The 12,777-nt window shown below is 38.7% G+C and overlaps 1 protein-coding gene across 1 annotated transcript in view; it reads left to right on the top strand.

Annotated features, from left to right (window-relative positions):
* dock4b (dedicator of cytokinesis 4b) overlaps nt 1-12,777 on the top strand; it is a 151,962-nt gene that overhangs the window by 98,056 nt on the left and 41,129 nt on the right. Inside the window, exons 31-39 of the mRNA XM_088346703.1 lie at nt 2,345-2,371; nt 2,496-2,591; nt 2,681-2,741; nt 2,823-2,916; nt 4,993-5,141; nt 5,242-5,328; nt 6,706-6,810; nt 7,292-7,433; nt 8,741-8,907. Of these exons, the coding sequence (XP_088202829.1) occupies nt 2,345-2,371; nt 2,496-2,591; nt 2,681-2,741; nt 2,823-2,916; nt 4,993-5,141; nt 5,242-5,328; nt 6,706-6,810; nt 7,292-7,433; nt 8,741-8,907 (928 nt within the window). The remainder of the gene's footprint in view (nt 1-2,344; nt 2,372-2,495; nt 2,592-2,680; nt 2,742-2,822; nt 2,917-4,992; nt 5,142-5,241; nt 5,329-6,705; nt 6,811-7,291; nt 7,434-8,740; nt 8,908-12,777) is intronic.

Here is a 12,777-nt window from a genome sequence, read left to right as displayed (position 1 = left end):
GAGAGGGGTGTAGGGACGTCGTTTCTGTTCGTTCTCACATGTGTCTAGTCTTGGTCTTCAATGGCTTCCCAGGTTTGTTTTTCGGCAAGTGTACTTTGTGCTCTATGGGGGACCAAAAATGCCAACAATGATAATAAGTACATCTAAATATAGGTGAAGTTTAACTTAATTGCAAATATAACTGTGAATACAAGCAGTAATAACACAATTGACACATAGATAAAGATAAATGAATACATGCAAAAATGTAAGAACACAATTTAAGATAAAGGTTGGGGTAAATAATAAAATAAATATGAAATTTCACCAATACACAACGCCGGGTCATAAAGCATGAGAAAATTATTTAAGCACAGAACCTTTTTTTTTTATATATTTAGATTTATTGTATACACATTTTTTGTTCTCTTAAAGCCCCGATGTGTAATATTTAACCACTAAATGGCAATGTGTTGTCTGGTGTGCCTCAGAACACAGCGTGTAGGAATCCTGATGGACAATCATTGCAGTTGCCTAAGTGAGGATTCCACTGTGTTTTTTTTCTTCAATAAATAAAAGTCTTTTGTACCACTAGGAGGCACTAATATTACACACCGTCCCTTTGATTACAATATTTATGTTGACGCTCAGTTTTATTTTTGCATTCAAAAAATTTAAAATAATTTCAATCCCTTGCTACTTGGACTGGAAAAGCACATTTTTGTCATGCCTCTTTTTTGTCGTTTTCTCCACTTAAAATAAACTGCACTTGCGCGGGTGCGATCCTTTATCTTTAATCCCATATTGCTGCGAGCTTAAACTTGCAGAGAGTCGTGATTCGTAACGCTATGACCCGCCTGAAATAATCTGCACTGTTTTGGCCACAATTCATTACCCTGGTGGCCATGTCCATATTGATAGAAATTTGGGACTGGCAAAGCACATTTTTGTCATGCCTCTTTTTTGTCGTTTTCTCCACTTAAAATGAACTGCACGTGCACGGCTGCGATCCTTTATTTTTAATCCTATATTGCTGCGGGCGTGAACTTGCAGAGAGTCGTGATTCGTAACGATATGACCCGCCTGAAATAATCTGCACTGTTTTGGCCACAGTCCATTATTGCCGGTCGACTATTACGGGGGCAGAGAGAACAATTGTAGCTTCTATGATGGCTATTTTTCCGGTATTAATCCCTGTCGACTGATGTTAAAAACGAGGGTGATTTTCAACTATCTCTGGGGGCTCTAGTACCTATTAACCACAAGATATTTGGGATTGCATTATTTCTCTATATGTATTTGTTTATATTTTCATTCAGATTTTCAGTATTTGGTTTTTTTTATATTTATATCAGCTCACTTATATTAATTATGTACCCAATGTTTTGTTTATTTTTTTATTTACTTTTGCGTATACCTATATTGTTCAAATTCCAAATTCAAAATTATATATTTTATTTATTGTGCGGCACAGTTCTGAGGTCATGAGATTGAACCTTCCTGTGTGGAGTTTGCATGTTCTCCCCGTGCTTGCGTGGGTTTCTTCCGGGCACTCCGGTTTCCTCCCACATTCCAAAAACGTGTATTTTAGGTTAATTGGCTGGTCCGAATTGTCCTTAGGTGTGAGTGAGAGAGTGAGTTGTCTGTCTCTGTGCCCTGCGACTGGCTGGCAACCAGTTAAGTAAAGTCTAGTCAAATTTATTTATATGTCCCTTAATCACAAAAATGTCTCAAAGGACTGCACAGGATTACAATTACAAAATTACACAATTACCTGATCTCAAACAAGCATGCGGGCAAGGAACAACTCAAAAACCTCAGTGTGAGGAGAAAAGAGAAACTTTGAGAAAGGACCTCATATGTGGTAATCCCCCTTCCAGGATTGACCAGGGTGAATTACAATTAGCATTACTGTACACATAATAGTAAACATTAGGTAAGATGTTGAAAATGTCCGGAAAGTGCATGACTTCAACGACGCCCCCAGCCTGCAAACCAGTCCAGAAAGTCTATGACGGCCACGACGCTGCCTCCCGTCTCTGCCAGCTGGTAAATGCAGGGGTTGACATGCTAGTGTAGGGTGTCCCCTGCCCACTGCCCGAAGATAGATGGGATGGGCTCCAGCACCCCTGAGATCCTACTGAGGATAAGCGGTGCACATAATGCATGGATGGAGGTTTCATTTATTATTTAGAATTGCTGCATTTTCGGTCCTCTAGTGTTTTTGTGTGTGTGTCTGTGTGTGTGTTTACACATGCCATTTCCTCCACGTGCTTTGACTAACCTCAAAACTAACCCGCGTGTTTGTGTGTGCGAAAACTAATCGTATTAATTTATCCCGCCTATGCTTTCCCACCTGGATTAGAATTCCTCTGTTTGGTCCGTACCCTAGGTAAGACGCTCTTCTTTTTTTCGGTGTGAGGTGATCCTTAATGAATAGATCTCTATGCTCGGGGCGATATTGGCGGTACGACCACCAAATGTTTGGTTTATATTCCCGTCTGTTTTTCACTCAGCCTTCTAAAGAAGATTGAGCGAGAGACTTGGCGGGAAAGCGGCATTTCCCTCATCGCAACAGTCACCCGATTGATGGAGCGGCTCCTGGATTACAGGTGATCGGTCCCGGCCCCTTCAGGAGCTTGTCAAGTTTTTTTTTAGTTTTTTTTATTTAACCTCGCTATCCCGGCTCATTCTCCAACAGGGACTGCATGAAGCTAGGTGAAGTGGATGGCAAGAAAATCGGGTGCACCGTCAGTCTATTGGTAAGTTGGCGAGGCGTGTCCAGACTCATGATTGGGATTCATGTTTAAGAACTGGGTTGGTTTGTTGTCTTTTCTGCTTAGAATTTCTACAAAACGGAACTGAACAAGGAGGAAATGTACATCCGATACATCCACAAGCTGTATGACTTGCACCTCAAGGCACAGAACTATACAGGTAACAACATTAGAAAGAACTAGAATAGTTGTGCGCCAATCAGGGCATCAGCCACGTTGAGACGCGAAACCATGTTTGGGTGGCATATCCCTATTTGTCCCCGCCTGGGAGAGTAGAATGTCTTTCTGGAAAAGCTGAAGACTCAGCAAAACCATAAATAATGAGTCAACTTTTTTGGGCAGTTTTTGCATCTGTGGTAACACTACCTGACTGTAAAAGATGGTGTTGATATTCAATGTTTTTCTGAGTGTCGAATGTCTTTCTGGGAATATATATATTTATCTTCACTGCTCAACATGCTACTGCAACACTTTTTCATAAAACGGATAAGGCATTTTACCAAATAAAAACCCTGTAATTTTTAAAAAAAAATGCACTGGTAAAAATTAGAGAACACTTTCATGTGTCTCACTCTTAATGGTGCTAATCTAGCACATGGTACTTATTTCCTTGATTATCTGCCAACCCTTATTTAAATGGCGTTCTAAGTGCCAGTTTCACTGACTTTGCCAGGTGAAGGGCTGTCCTTAAGTGACTGATAGCCTCTGGCAGCATGTTGTCCGGATGAAAATGAAATGAATGATCTTATCAGCTATAGCAAGACAAGTTGATTGTTCCAAAAAAATGTTATTTCAAGAATATTGAATCTTTACAAAACTACAAACTCGTTCAAGTCGCCCAAGAAGACTGGATGTGCACGGAAGACAAATGCAAGGGAGGACAGGTCACTTCGAAGCATGTCAATCGGTAATCGTTTCCACAATGCATGGTTTCTTACTTACATTCATTGCCCAATGCTCTGTGTAAACGGGTAAATGATTTCTTTGAAGGTGAAAATATTGCATTAATGGCTTCGCCTGCCCAGAGTCCTTATCTCAACCCAATATAGAATCTCTGGAAAATCATTGTTGACAAATTTATGGCCAAGAAACCCACTACAATCACTGAACTCTGGAGTAGGCTGGAAGAAGAATGGACTAAAATCACACCAGAGCAGTGTGAGAGACGAGTGCTATCCTGGCTGCAGATGTGCTGGAGTCATTCACAGCAGACGCCTGTAAACGTCTTACTTATTGCTGACTGTTGTAACCTTCAGATTTTTTTTCATGCTAAAGTCATTGTTGTTCTCTAATTTTTATCAGTGTGTTTTCCAATTTTGATCAGTGCTTTTTCTGAAAATTATTTCAGACATTTGGGGAAAAAAGTGTTGAACTATTATACTCTATACAACATAAAATTTAATTTAACCTTGAGACAGTGTATATAGTATTATTTCAAAATGATAAGATTTTTTACAAGGTGTTCTCTAATTTTGATCTCCAGTGTACAAATACGGACTTAGATGTCAAACGAAAACACTAGCACCACCCTCGCTTTACTTGTGGGTGATAATCATTTGATTTAATAGTTTGGGAATTGTTTACTTTAGTTTTTATATCAGTTTGAGTCAAAAGGAAGTTAAGTTTCATTTGTAAGGTTTTTAATAAATTTCAATGCTGTTTAATTCTTTTTCATTTTATGTAATATATTCTATGTATCTATGTATTATCTGGGGTATTTTCACAACTATTAGGCACATACTAGAGCAGTTTTGATCTACTCTATTTTGAAACACACATGCCTGTGTGCTTGATTTGTTGGTGTAAGGTGGGCGTCGTAGATGGATCCATGATAGTAAAGAACACTATGATACATCAAAGGGTAAAGTTTGGGCGTAAAGGGGTGAAGTATTGAGACATGAGTTGCATATAAAGCCTGCGCCTTATCATCAAGTGTGTCTTATGTCAGCTAAATATTCTAATGGAACAGTCAACCATTTTTGTTTTGTAGCATTTTTAATTGAAGGCCCGTTTTCTTTCATTTCAAACATGCCATGCTTATAGGTGAAAATGTAATATATGTAAAATGTAATATACATATATATATATATATATATATATATATATATATATATATATATATATATATATATATATATATATATATATATATATAATTTATATAATAACTTGCTGCAACCTGTCTTTTCAGGTGATTTGTTAATTTTGTGACATGGTAATCTGTTTTTTATGCCAGAGGCGTCATACACTCTGCTACTGTACGACGAACTCCTGGAGTGGTCGGACCGGCCTTTGCGAGAGTTCCTCAACTACCCCATGCAGAGCGAGTGGCAAAGAAAGGAGTTTTTGCACTTAACCATCGTCCAGAACTTTGACAGAGGCAAGGTGAGCAAAAGAAAACTTATGATGTTATAGTATTTTTTGTTTTCGCTCAATTCAGTTGTGCAGCGAAATCGTGTTTTTTTTAAATTATTGTTGTCGCCAGTGTTGGGAGAACGGCATCATCCTTTGCCGGGAGCTAGCCGACCAGTATGAGTCCTACTATGACTACCGCAACCTCAGCAAAATGCGGGTGAGGAAGTTGGATTAAAGAGGAGATCCCCGGGATAAGGAAACCCCGCCTCAAGTCATTTTCACTTTACAGTTTGTAATAAGATGTTTTTTTTGTCCCTCTGTCAGTATTTCCCCCACTTTATGCAGTCAACTATGAATAGTTTTGTGTGCCCTAAAACACAAAAGTCTTAGGCAGAGTAACGTCTTGCCTGTCTGCTATTGGTCGTTGTATAAAATGCTGGTCTACTTTTGGTTTGTGTCACAAAATCTCGAAAGATGCTGATTTGCTCCCTCCCACTTTGCCTTTCTCTATTTCGTATCAGTTTAGAATTTTCGGAGTTGGCGGTACAATACGATATTTTTTTGTACTGCATCTATTCACTCTGGGCCGCAAGGCTTGCAGTGATGCTAAAGGGAAAAGCAAAAACATGATTATCATGGAAATAAAACATGCAATTATCAACAGAGTTGGGTAGGGTTACTTTAACTGGATTACTTTCAATTACTTTTGGATCACTCCAATACCAAATATGCTAATAAAAGACAAAATAAACTAAATATGAATAAAATTATGACTCACAACATGTGGTAAGCTTTCTCTCCTGGCTTTGATCTCTTTGATCTCCGGCAAAACTAACATAAAATGCAACAGAAACAAAATGAAAATAAATCCAAACAGCTTGCCAACATCATTTTTGCCATTCCATGTATTCCGTTACTCCCCAATCCTGCACACAATTTAGTAATTTCATTCATATTTAGTTTCTGTTTGTCTTTTATTAGCATATTTGGTATTGGAGTAATCCAAAAGTAATTGAAAGTAATCCAGTTAAAGTAACCCTACCCAACCCTGATTATTAAGTACAAAGAAGTCACACGAATGGCTCCCCTTGTTACAAGACCGTAACCAATTAACAATCGGAACTATTTTAAATATACGTAAGCAATTGAAGCAAGGGAATATCCTAAGTGCGTGACAATTTTTTTAAGTGTAAGATTTAAAATCAGTTTAATCTTTAACCCATCGGCATCATCTCCTCTGCTCCTTTGCATCAACCCACTAACTCAACTCTACCAGTTTAAGTAATGTCACAGTCATGTCAAGTTAGATAACATTTCTTGTTACCTTTACATTTATATTTGTTTTAATGTTATTTAAAGTTGTACTTACTTTACTTTTTGTTATCTTAAATCTCTTTTTCTGGGGTCTTTAGGGTTCGGAACGCAATAGCTAAACACTACCATAGGTTTTTATCCCCCTCTAAATAGCAATTTCACTTTATGATCCCCATCTCATAACTGATTCATGTTGTATCCTGGTGGGTCTATTTTTTTACAATTTTTTTCCCTTTATTTTTTGGGGGGTGTTTTCATGAATCCTTGTTTGAGTCACTAGATGCTGGAAGCGTCGCTTTACGACAAGATCATGGACCAACAAAGACTCGAGCCAGAGTTCTTCAGGGTGGGATTCTACGGAAAGAAGTTCCCCTTCTTCTTACGGGTACTTTTTTTAAATATTTCCTTTTCAAAAAGTATATGTTGTTTTTTGTTAAGGAATAACGATATGCTGTTTTTTTTTTGTTTTTAAATAAATGTATCAACTGAGCTTCAATAAAAATATGTAACTCTAGTCACGTTTTCTTTTTCTTTTTTAAATGTATCAACTGAGCTTCAATAAAAATATGTAACTATAGTCACGTTTTCTTTTTCTTTTTTTTAATATTTACACAAAGCCAAATAAATACGTTAGTCGCAGCAACAAAGTGCTTGTAAAACCTAAGGACTAGTGCTTGACCTCGTAAAGCTTCAATAAACCATAAACTCTTCATTCACTTTCCCTCAAAGATGTAATAAGCCTCGAGGGAGAATTTGTTTTCTAATAGAAACGTCCTTGAGTGTTTTTGAGGCGTTCAGTGTTCCCCAGCGTGCAGTTACGGCGCTGCTCCACCAGATGTCAGTCTAATCCCACGCTCCCTCCACAGAATAAAGAGTTTGTGTGCCGAGGCCACGACTACGAGAGGTTGGAAGCTTTTCAGCAGAGGATGCTCAACGAGTTCCCGCACGCCATTGCCATGCAGCACGTCAACCAACCCGACCAGACCATCTACCAGGCAGATGCGCAGTGTATCCTTTGCTGAACACAAGGAAAACATCAGTCGATTATGTTTCATTTTTTAATATTTTTCTACTCGACCACACAAAATCAGTTCGTTAAAACCCATCCGTTCATGAATAGTTGGGTTAGGGGAGTGCTTCTCAATTATTTTCCGTGACGCCTAAATTAAGCTCCCCTTGGAAGACAGAGAAAAAAAAGAAATATAATCACAAACTAATAATGCATTAAAACTGATGACCAATATTAACTCAATAGCACAAGATTTTAAAAAAGCAAAACAAATACGTATAACATAATTAGCGCTGACTTTTTAAAATCAAAGATTAATGAATTAATGAGCACGTTTTGCATTACACAGCTTTTTGAAGCAGGCGCAAGCAACTCTCTGCTCTCAATTATATGATGCCGACAACGCTCGCACAAAGCGGGATATTTGCTGGCATCAAGGACATAGGTTTGGGTTTGGCATTAATGAGGACCAAATCATAACAAAAACAAAAGTCTCAAGTGAAATACACCGCCAATAGATGTGTCCTTTTACGACCGTGCTTTAAGTAGAGAACGTGGTTTAACCCTTTCGGCACCCCTTTGATCGATCGATCTTTTTGAAAAAGTGATTACGTAATATGTGTTGGGACAAAGCATTGATTGTTCGATATTGGTGGTAACACGTCACCTCTGCTAATGTCTAATCTTTACTCTTTTTTCCGGCCAGATTGGGGTGTAATGTCTATAAGCGCATTGAAGCTAAGCGCTACATCCCTTTTTTCAAACGTCCTTGTTAGAGGTAAGAACCTACAGATCCAACACGGCCCTACCCGGCCCGCGGGTGTTAAGGCCCAACCCCTTTAATTTGATTTGAGCGACCAAGCCCAAAGAAATCTGAATTTTGCATATTTTATTAATGAGCAATCGAAAATTGTGATTTTATACTCCTTCCCAGCCCCATAGGGCTATGGCTATTATTAGAGGGGTTAGGGTAGTGGGATTTAGGCTTAGAGTTTAGGTTTAGGGTTAGGATTTGATGGTTAAGGTTAGAGAGTTAGTATTAAGGGGTAAGGGTTACGGAATAGGGTTAGAGGATTAGAGTAAGAGAGTTAGGGTTATGGATTTGTGTTTAGGGTTAGATGGTTAGGGTTAGAAGGTTAGAGTTGGGGGTTAAGGTTAAACTTTGAGGTTAACCTAAACTAAAAATGTATTAATGTATTTTTACATTATTGAAAAACATTTGTCTTCAAAAGAAAAGATCAAACTTATTTAATTGATATTGAGGTGCACATCTTGAGTTGTCTTCCTTAAAACGCTTGGCTTTCAGACTTGCAGATCTACGCCGTGACCCCCATTCCAGAAAGCCAGGATGTGCTGCAGCGGGACGGCGTTCCCGACAACATCAAGAGCTTCTACAAGTACAACCACATCTGGAGGTTCCGGTACGATCGACCTTTTCACAAAGGCACCAAAGACAAGGAGAATGAGTTCAAGGTAGGCCTATAACGGTTGTAGTGATGCCTCAGCTTTTAAATTTAATATGTTTCAAGTTATAAGTTTGATTTGGTCGGGGTCTTAATTCATTTTTCCCATAAGAAACAACGGTAAACTCATTACCATGATCCCTTGTTTATTGCGGTAATTGGAGACAAGGACCCACGTCATAAGCAAAACTCATTCACAAATTTGCTCTCTGGGCTTTTGCTTTGAGCAATAGTTGACTGGGGATAATGGATCAGGGCTAGAACAGTGCAAGACAAAAATTTGCTCCCTCACGGCCCATGCTCTGAGCAATAGTTGACTTTTGATAATGCTCTCCCCAATCCCAGTCTCTGCAATAGTCGCCAGGGGATAATGATCTCGGCCAAAACAGAGCAGACACAAATTTGCTTTCTTTGTTTTCACTCTCAGCAATAGTCAACTGAGGATAATGGATTTGGCTAAAACGGTAAAGGACAAAAAGTTTGCCCTCTCGGTTTCCGCTTTTAGCAATAGTGGCGTGGGAATAATTGATCACGATCAAAACAATGCAGGACACAAATTAGCCCTCTCAGCAGCAGCTCTCGGCAATACTCGACTGGGGATAATGAATCGCTGGTCTCAATGGCATGCTTTGGCTGGCCAAATTGAAAAAAAAAAGCAGTCTGCCAGCCCCACCTTTCAGCAATAGTCAACCGGGGATAATGGCCATTAGGCAAGGCAAGTTTATTTGTATTGCACAATTCATACACAAGGCAATTCAAAGTGCTTTACAAAAATGGCAAAGAGACAGGTTAAAATCACACAATTACAGTTAAAACATAAAAGAAAAGACATTGAAAATTTAAAATGTGTTTTTTAAAATGCATTAAAACGACAGATAAAACATAATGAAATCAATGAATTAAAATAAAGTATTACCTAACCTTTTTTTTAGTTTTAGCCCGGCCAGAACGACATGCCTCCAAACAAACTTCAGCTGGTCCCTGCTCACAGCAATATGTGATTTGGGATAATGGATCGAGGCCGCTTGAGTGCACTCATTAAGCAGAAATAATGGTATAAAGGAGCCCTCAAGCCCGACCTTTCGAAAGTTACAATTCGGCTAAAAGCAAGGGCAAATTTATTATAAAGATTTTGTTCAAAGTTCCAGTTGGTCGGAGGTGTTTGAAAGCTGAGGCACGTCTGTATATTAAAATGGTTCATTATTTCTTTATATACTGTATACTGTCAAGCAGACAAAAAACTGCATGTACCCATAAGTGCCATGACATTCACTTCTATCTGCAGCTGTTTTATCTGTTTTTATGAGAATTAGTGCTTTTTATGATGCCCACCGATGCCCAGAAGCTCCTATTTCCCTCCATATTCACCCGGCTTGTCAGCCAAAGTTTGAATATGCACACATAGGTAATAATGACCGTGTGTATATTTCACTTGCATTATTCATCCGAACTCCCGTCAAATTAATTATAGTATGGAATGTTCCCTCTGCAGCTTGGCAACAGTGAACAAGATGTGCATCTGAATACACTTTGATTAAAGGGAAACTGTGCAATATTTTTGACAACTAGATGTCGTTGTATTGTGTAGTGCGACCAAAAACAAGAGCTACAAAGCTTTAAGAAGAATGTAAACTACGGCGGCTAAAAGTGACAGAAACTGACCATTTTACGTTTCATTTTTTTGCCCAGCTTTTTGAGGTTTTTGGTCACCCGCGGCAACAAGATGGCGGACAATTACGTCAGCTCTCTTTATTGAGGCTTCTTAATTATTACAGGTAGAAAAGTCCAGCCCGGGCCCACAAGTTTTAAAGCCCGATCCGGCCCGTTGATATGAGGGACCGAGTATATAGCAAACCCAAAATTTCATATTTTATTCGTGAGGGCACTAGAAGTCGGGTGGGGTCCAACTTTTTTAGTTTTTTTTTGCATTTGTCACTCCTCCAATATTTAAACAATGATTTTCATAAACACAAAGGCACTTTGCTTGGCAGTATTCCGGTGAAGTGATCACACTATTGTGGTCACCACAGTGATCACTTCATCCCTATCCGACCAGGTGATGACGATAGGACTGTGTTATCTTTTTTTTTTGAAAGGAAAAACTATTGACCATTTGTCTATGCCTTGCGAGTCTCACCACACTGCTTTTGTACGCCTACTTGAATAACCTATATTTCATGTTGACAATATCTGTGTATTATTTGCCCTCATGTAGGTTTTAGATCAGGGGACGGTGTCATAATAGTCTGTGGTTTGCAATGATCTGTGATCTGTGCAGCCCTTTGTGATTCTTTGTGATTAAGGGCTATACAAAGAAACATGACTTGACTACTTGCTGCGAGGGGCAGCCTACGCAGACTCATTCGCTAGAATAAGGATGTGGAGGCTTTCTCGAGTGTGGACAAAGATCTGGTCTCTCCTGCCATCTATTGGTGATTAATCATACTGAAATCACTCCCAGAGGCTTTCTACTTACTGATGAGCAGTGCCAAACCTTTTATGCTATTTTTTAAAAATAAAACAAGAAAAACAGTTTTAAGTTTTGGCACTCTTGGTCAATGCCTCTTAAAATGTATTTACAGTATACATTATGTATCCAATACATTATGTCACTGAATGAGTTAAAGGGACAATCTGTAATTTGACAGCTCGATGGTGCCGTATTGTTTAAAGCAACCGAAAACGGAGCTCCAAAGGACCAGGAAAAAAAAAATATGCAGACTCACAATGACCAAACTGAATACGTCTTAGTTACCAATATACAAAACATGTAAGAAAAGACTTGGAGAAAAATAAGGAAAAGAAGAATGTCTGGATAAAAATGTAAATACACAAGACTTTTATCATTTTAGAAAGTAATTGTTATATTCAGATTTAGTGTTTCACTGTGTTTTGTCTATTTTTTCTACTAAAAAAAAAAAACTTCAAATAAGCAATATTCAGTCTTATCAATTATTAACGAGTCGTTTACATGTAATAGCTCTGAGCAGATAATGATTGAGACACATTTTAGTGTGTTGCAAACTACTGATGCAGAATACTTTTTGTTATTCTTCGGATTACTATAAATCACGACATATACTCATTAGGGACGACTAGATGTCAGCAGCTGAAAACAAGTGATACACTGCGCAATCTACGGAGACTAAGAGTGACCAAAAAGGTTTTTTTTTTTTTACTTTTTGGGGTACCCGTAGCAACAACATGGTAGACTATCTTGTCAGGTCCCTTTAGGTGATGTTATGTAAAACAAATACACATTTCTTGACCTACGAGTATTAATTATTCAAATTAATATATATTTTCTAATCAGGTTTTTTTTTTACCACCAGGAGGCACTAAATAACACGTATTTTCTCATTTATAATCGATCAAAAGTTCCTCATATGTAGTACCCTAACCCTAACCCATCAGTCTTAATTAGGTCCGATGTTTCAATCTACGATGGAAAAAAACACCCGAAAGGTCATGTTGGACTTGTCAGCTGTGCTGTACACGCGGTTTATTTTCATGTTCGTTCCCGGCGAGACCTCGTGGCCTTCAAAAGCGCAAAATCGATAGAGGTCGTGCGGGTGGTCTGGTGAGTCAAGGGAGCCTCCTTCGTCATTGATCCTACCACTTGCTGCTGGAGGGTCTTTCAGCAACTAGTACGTTTCTAAACAATATCAACAGAAGGTGACTGAAGGGGGAGGTCACTATATACAGTATAGTATTAAAATAATCCGTGACCTAACCACGTGACGACACCATGACGGACGGTAGTAAACCCTTGGAAGCAATGGACAAGGCCAGTGAACAGTAGACAACAACTTCAAAAACAGCTCTACTATTCAACACCATTGGCAATGACTAGTCAAACAAATAGTGTGCAGCAGTCGGA

Source organism: Urocampus carinirostris, chromosome 11 (assembly GCF_059441175.1).
Source record: "Urocampus carinirostris isolate Australia breed hairy pipefish chromosome 11, RoL_Ucar_1.0, whole genome shotgun sequence".
In the NCBI taxonomy this organism is placed as follows: Eukaryota; Metazoa; Chordata; class Actinopteri; order Syngnathiformes; family Syngnathidae; genus Urocampus; species Urocampus carinirostris.
Note: the sequence above shows the minus strand (reverse complement) of the source record. Positions and strands in the feature narration are given on the sequence as shown.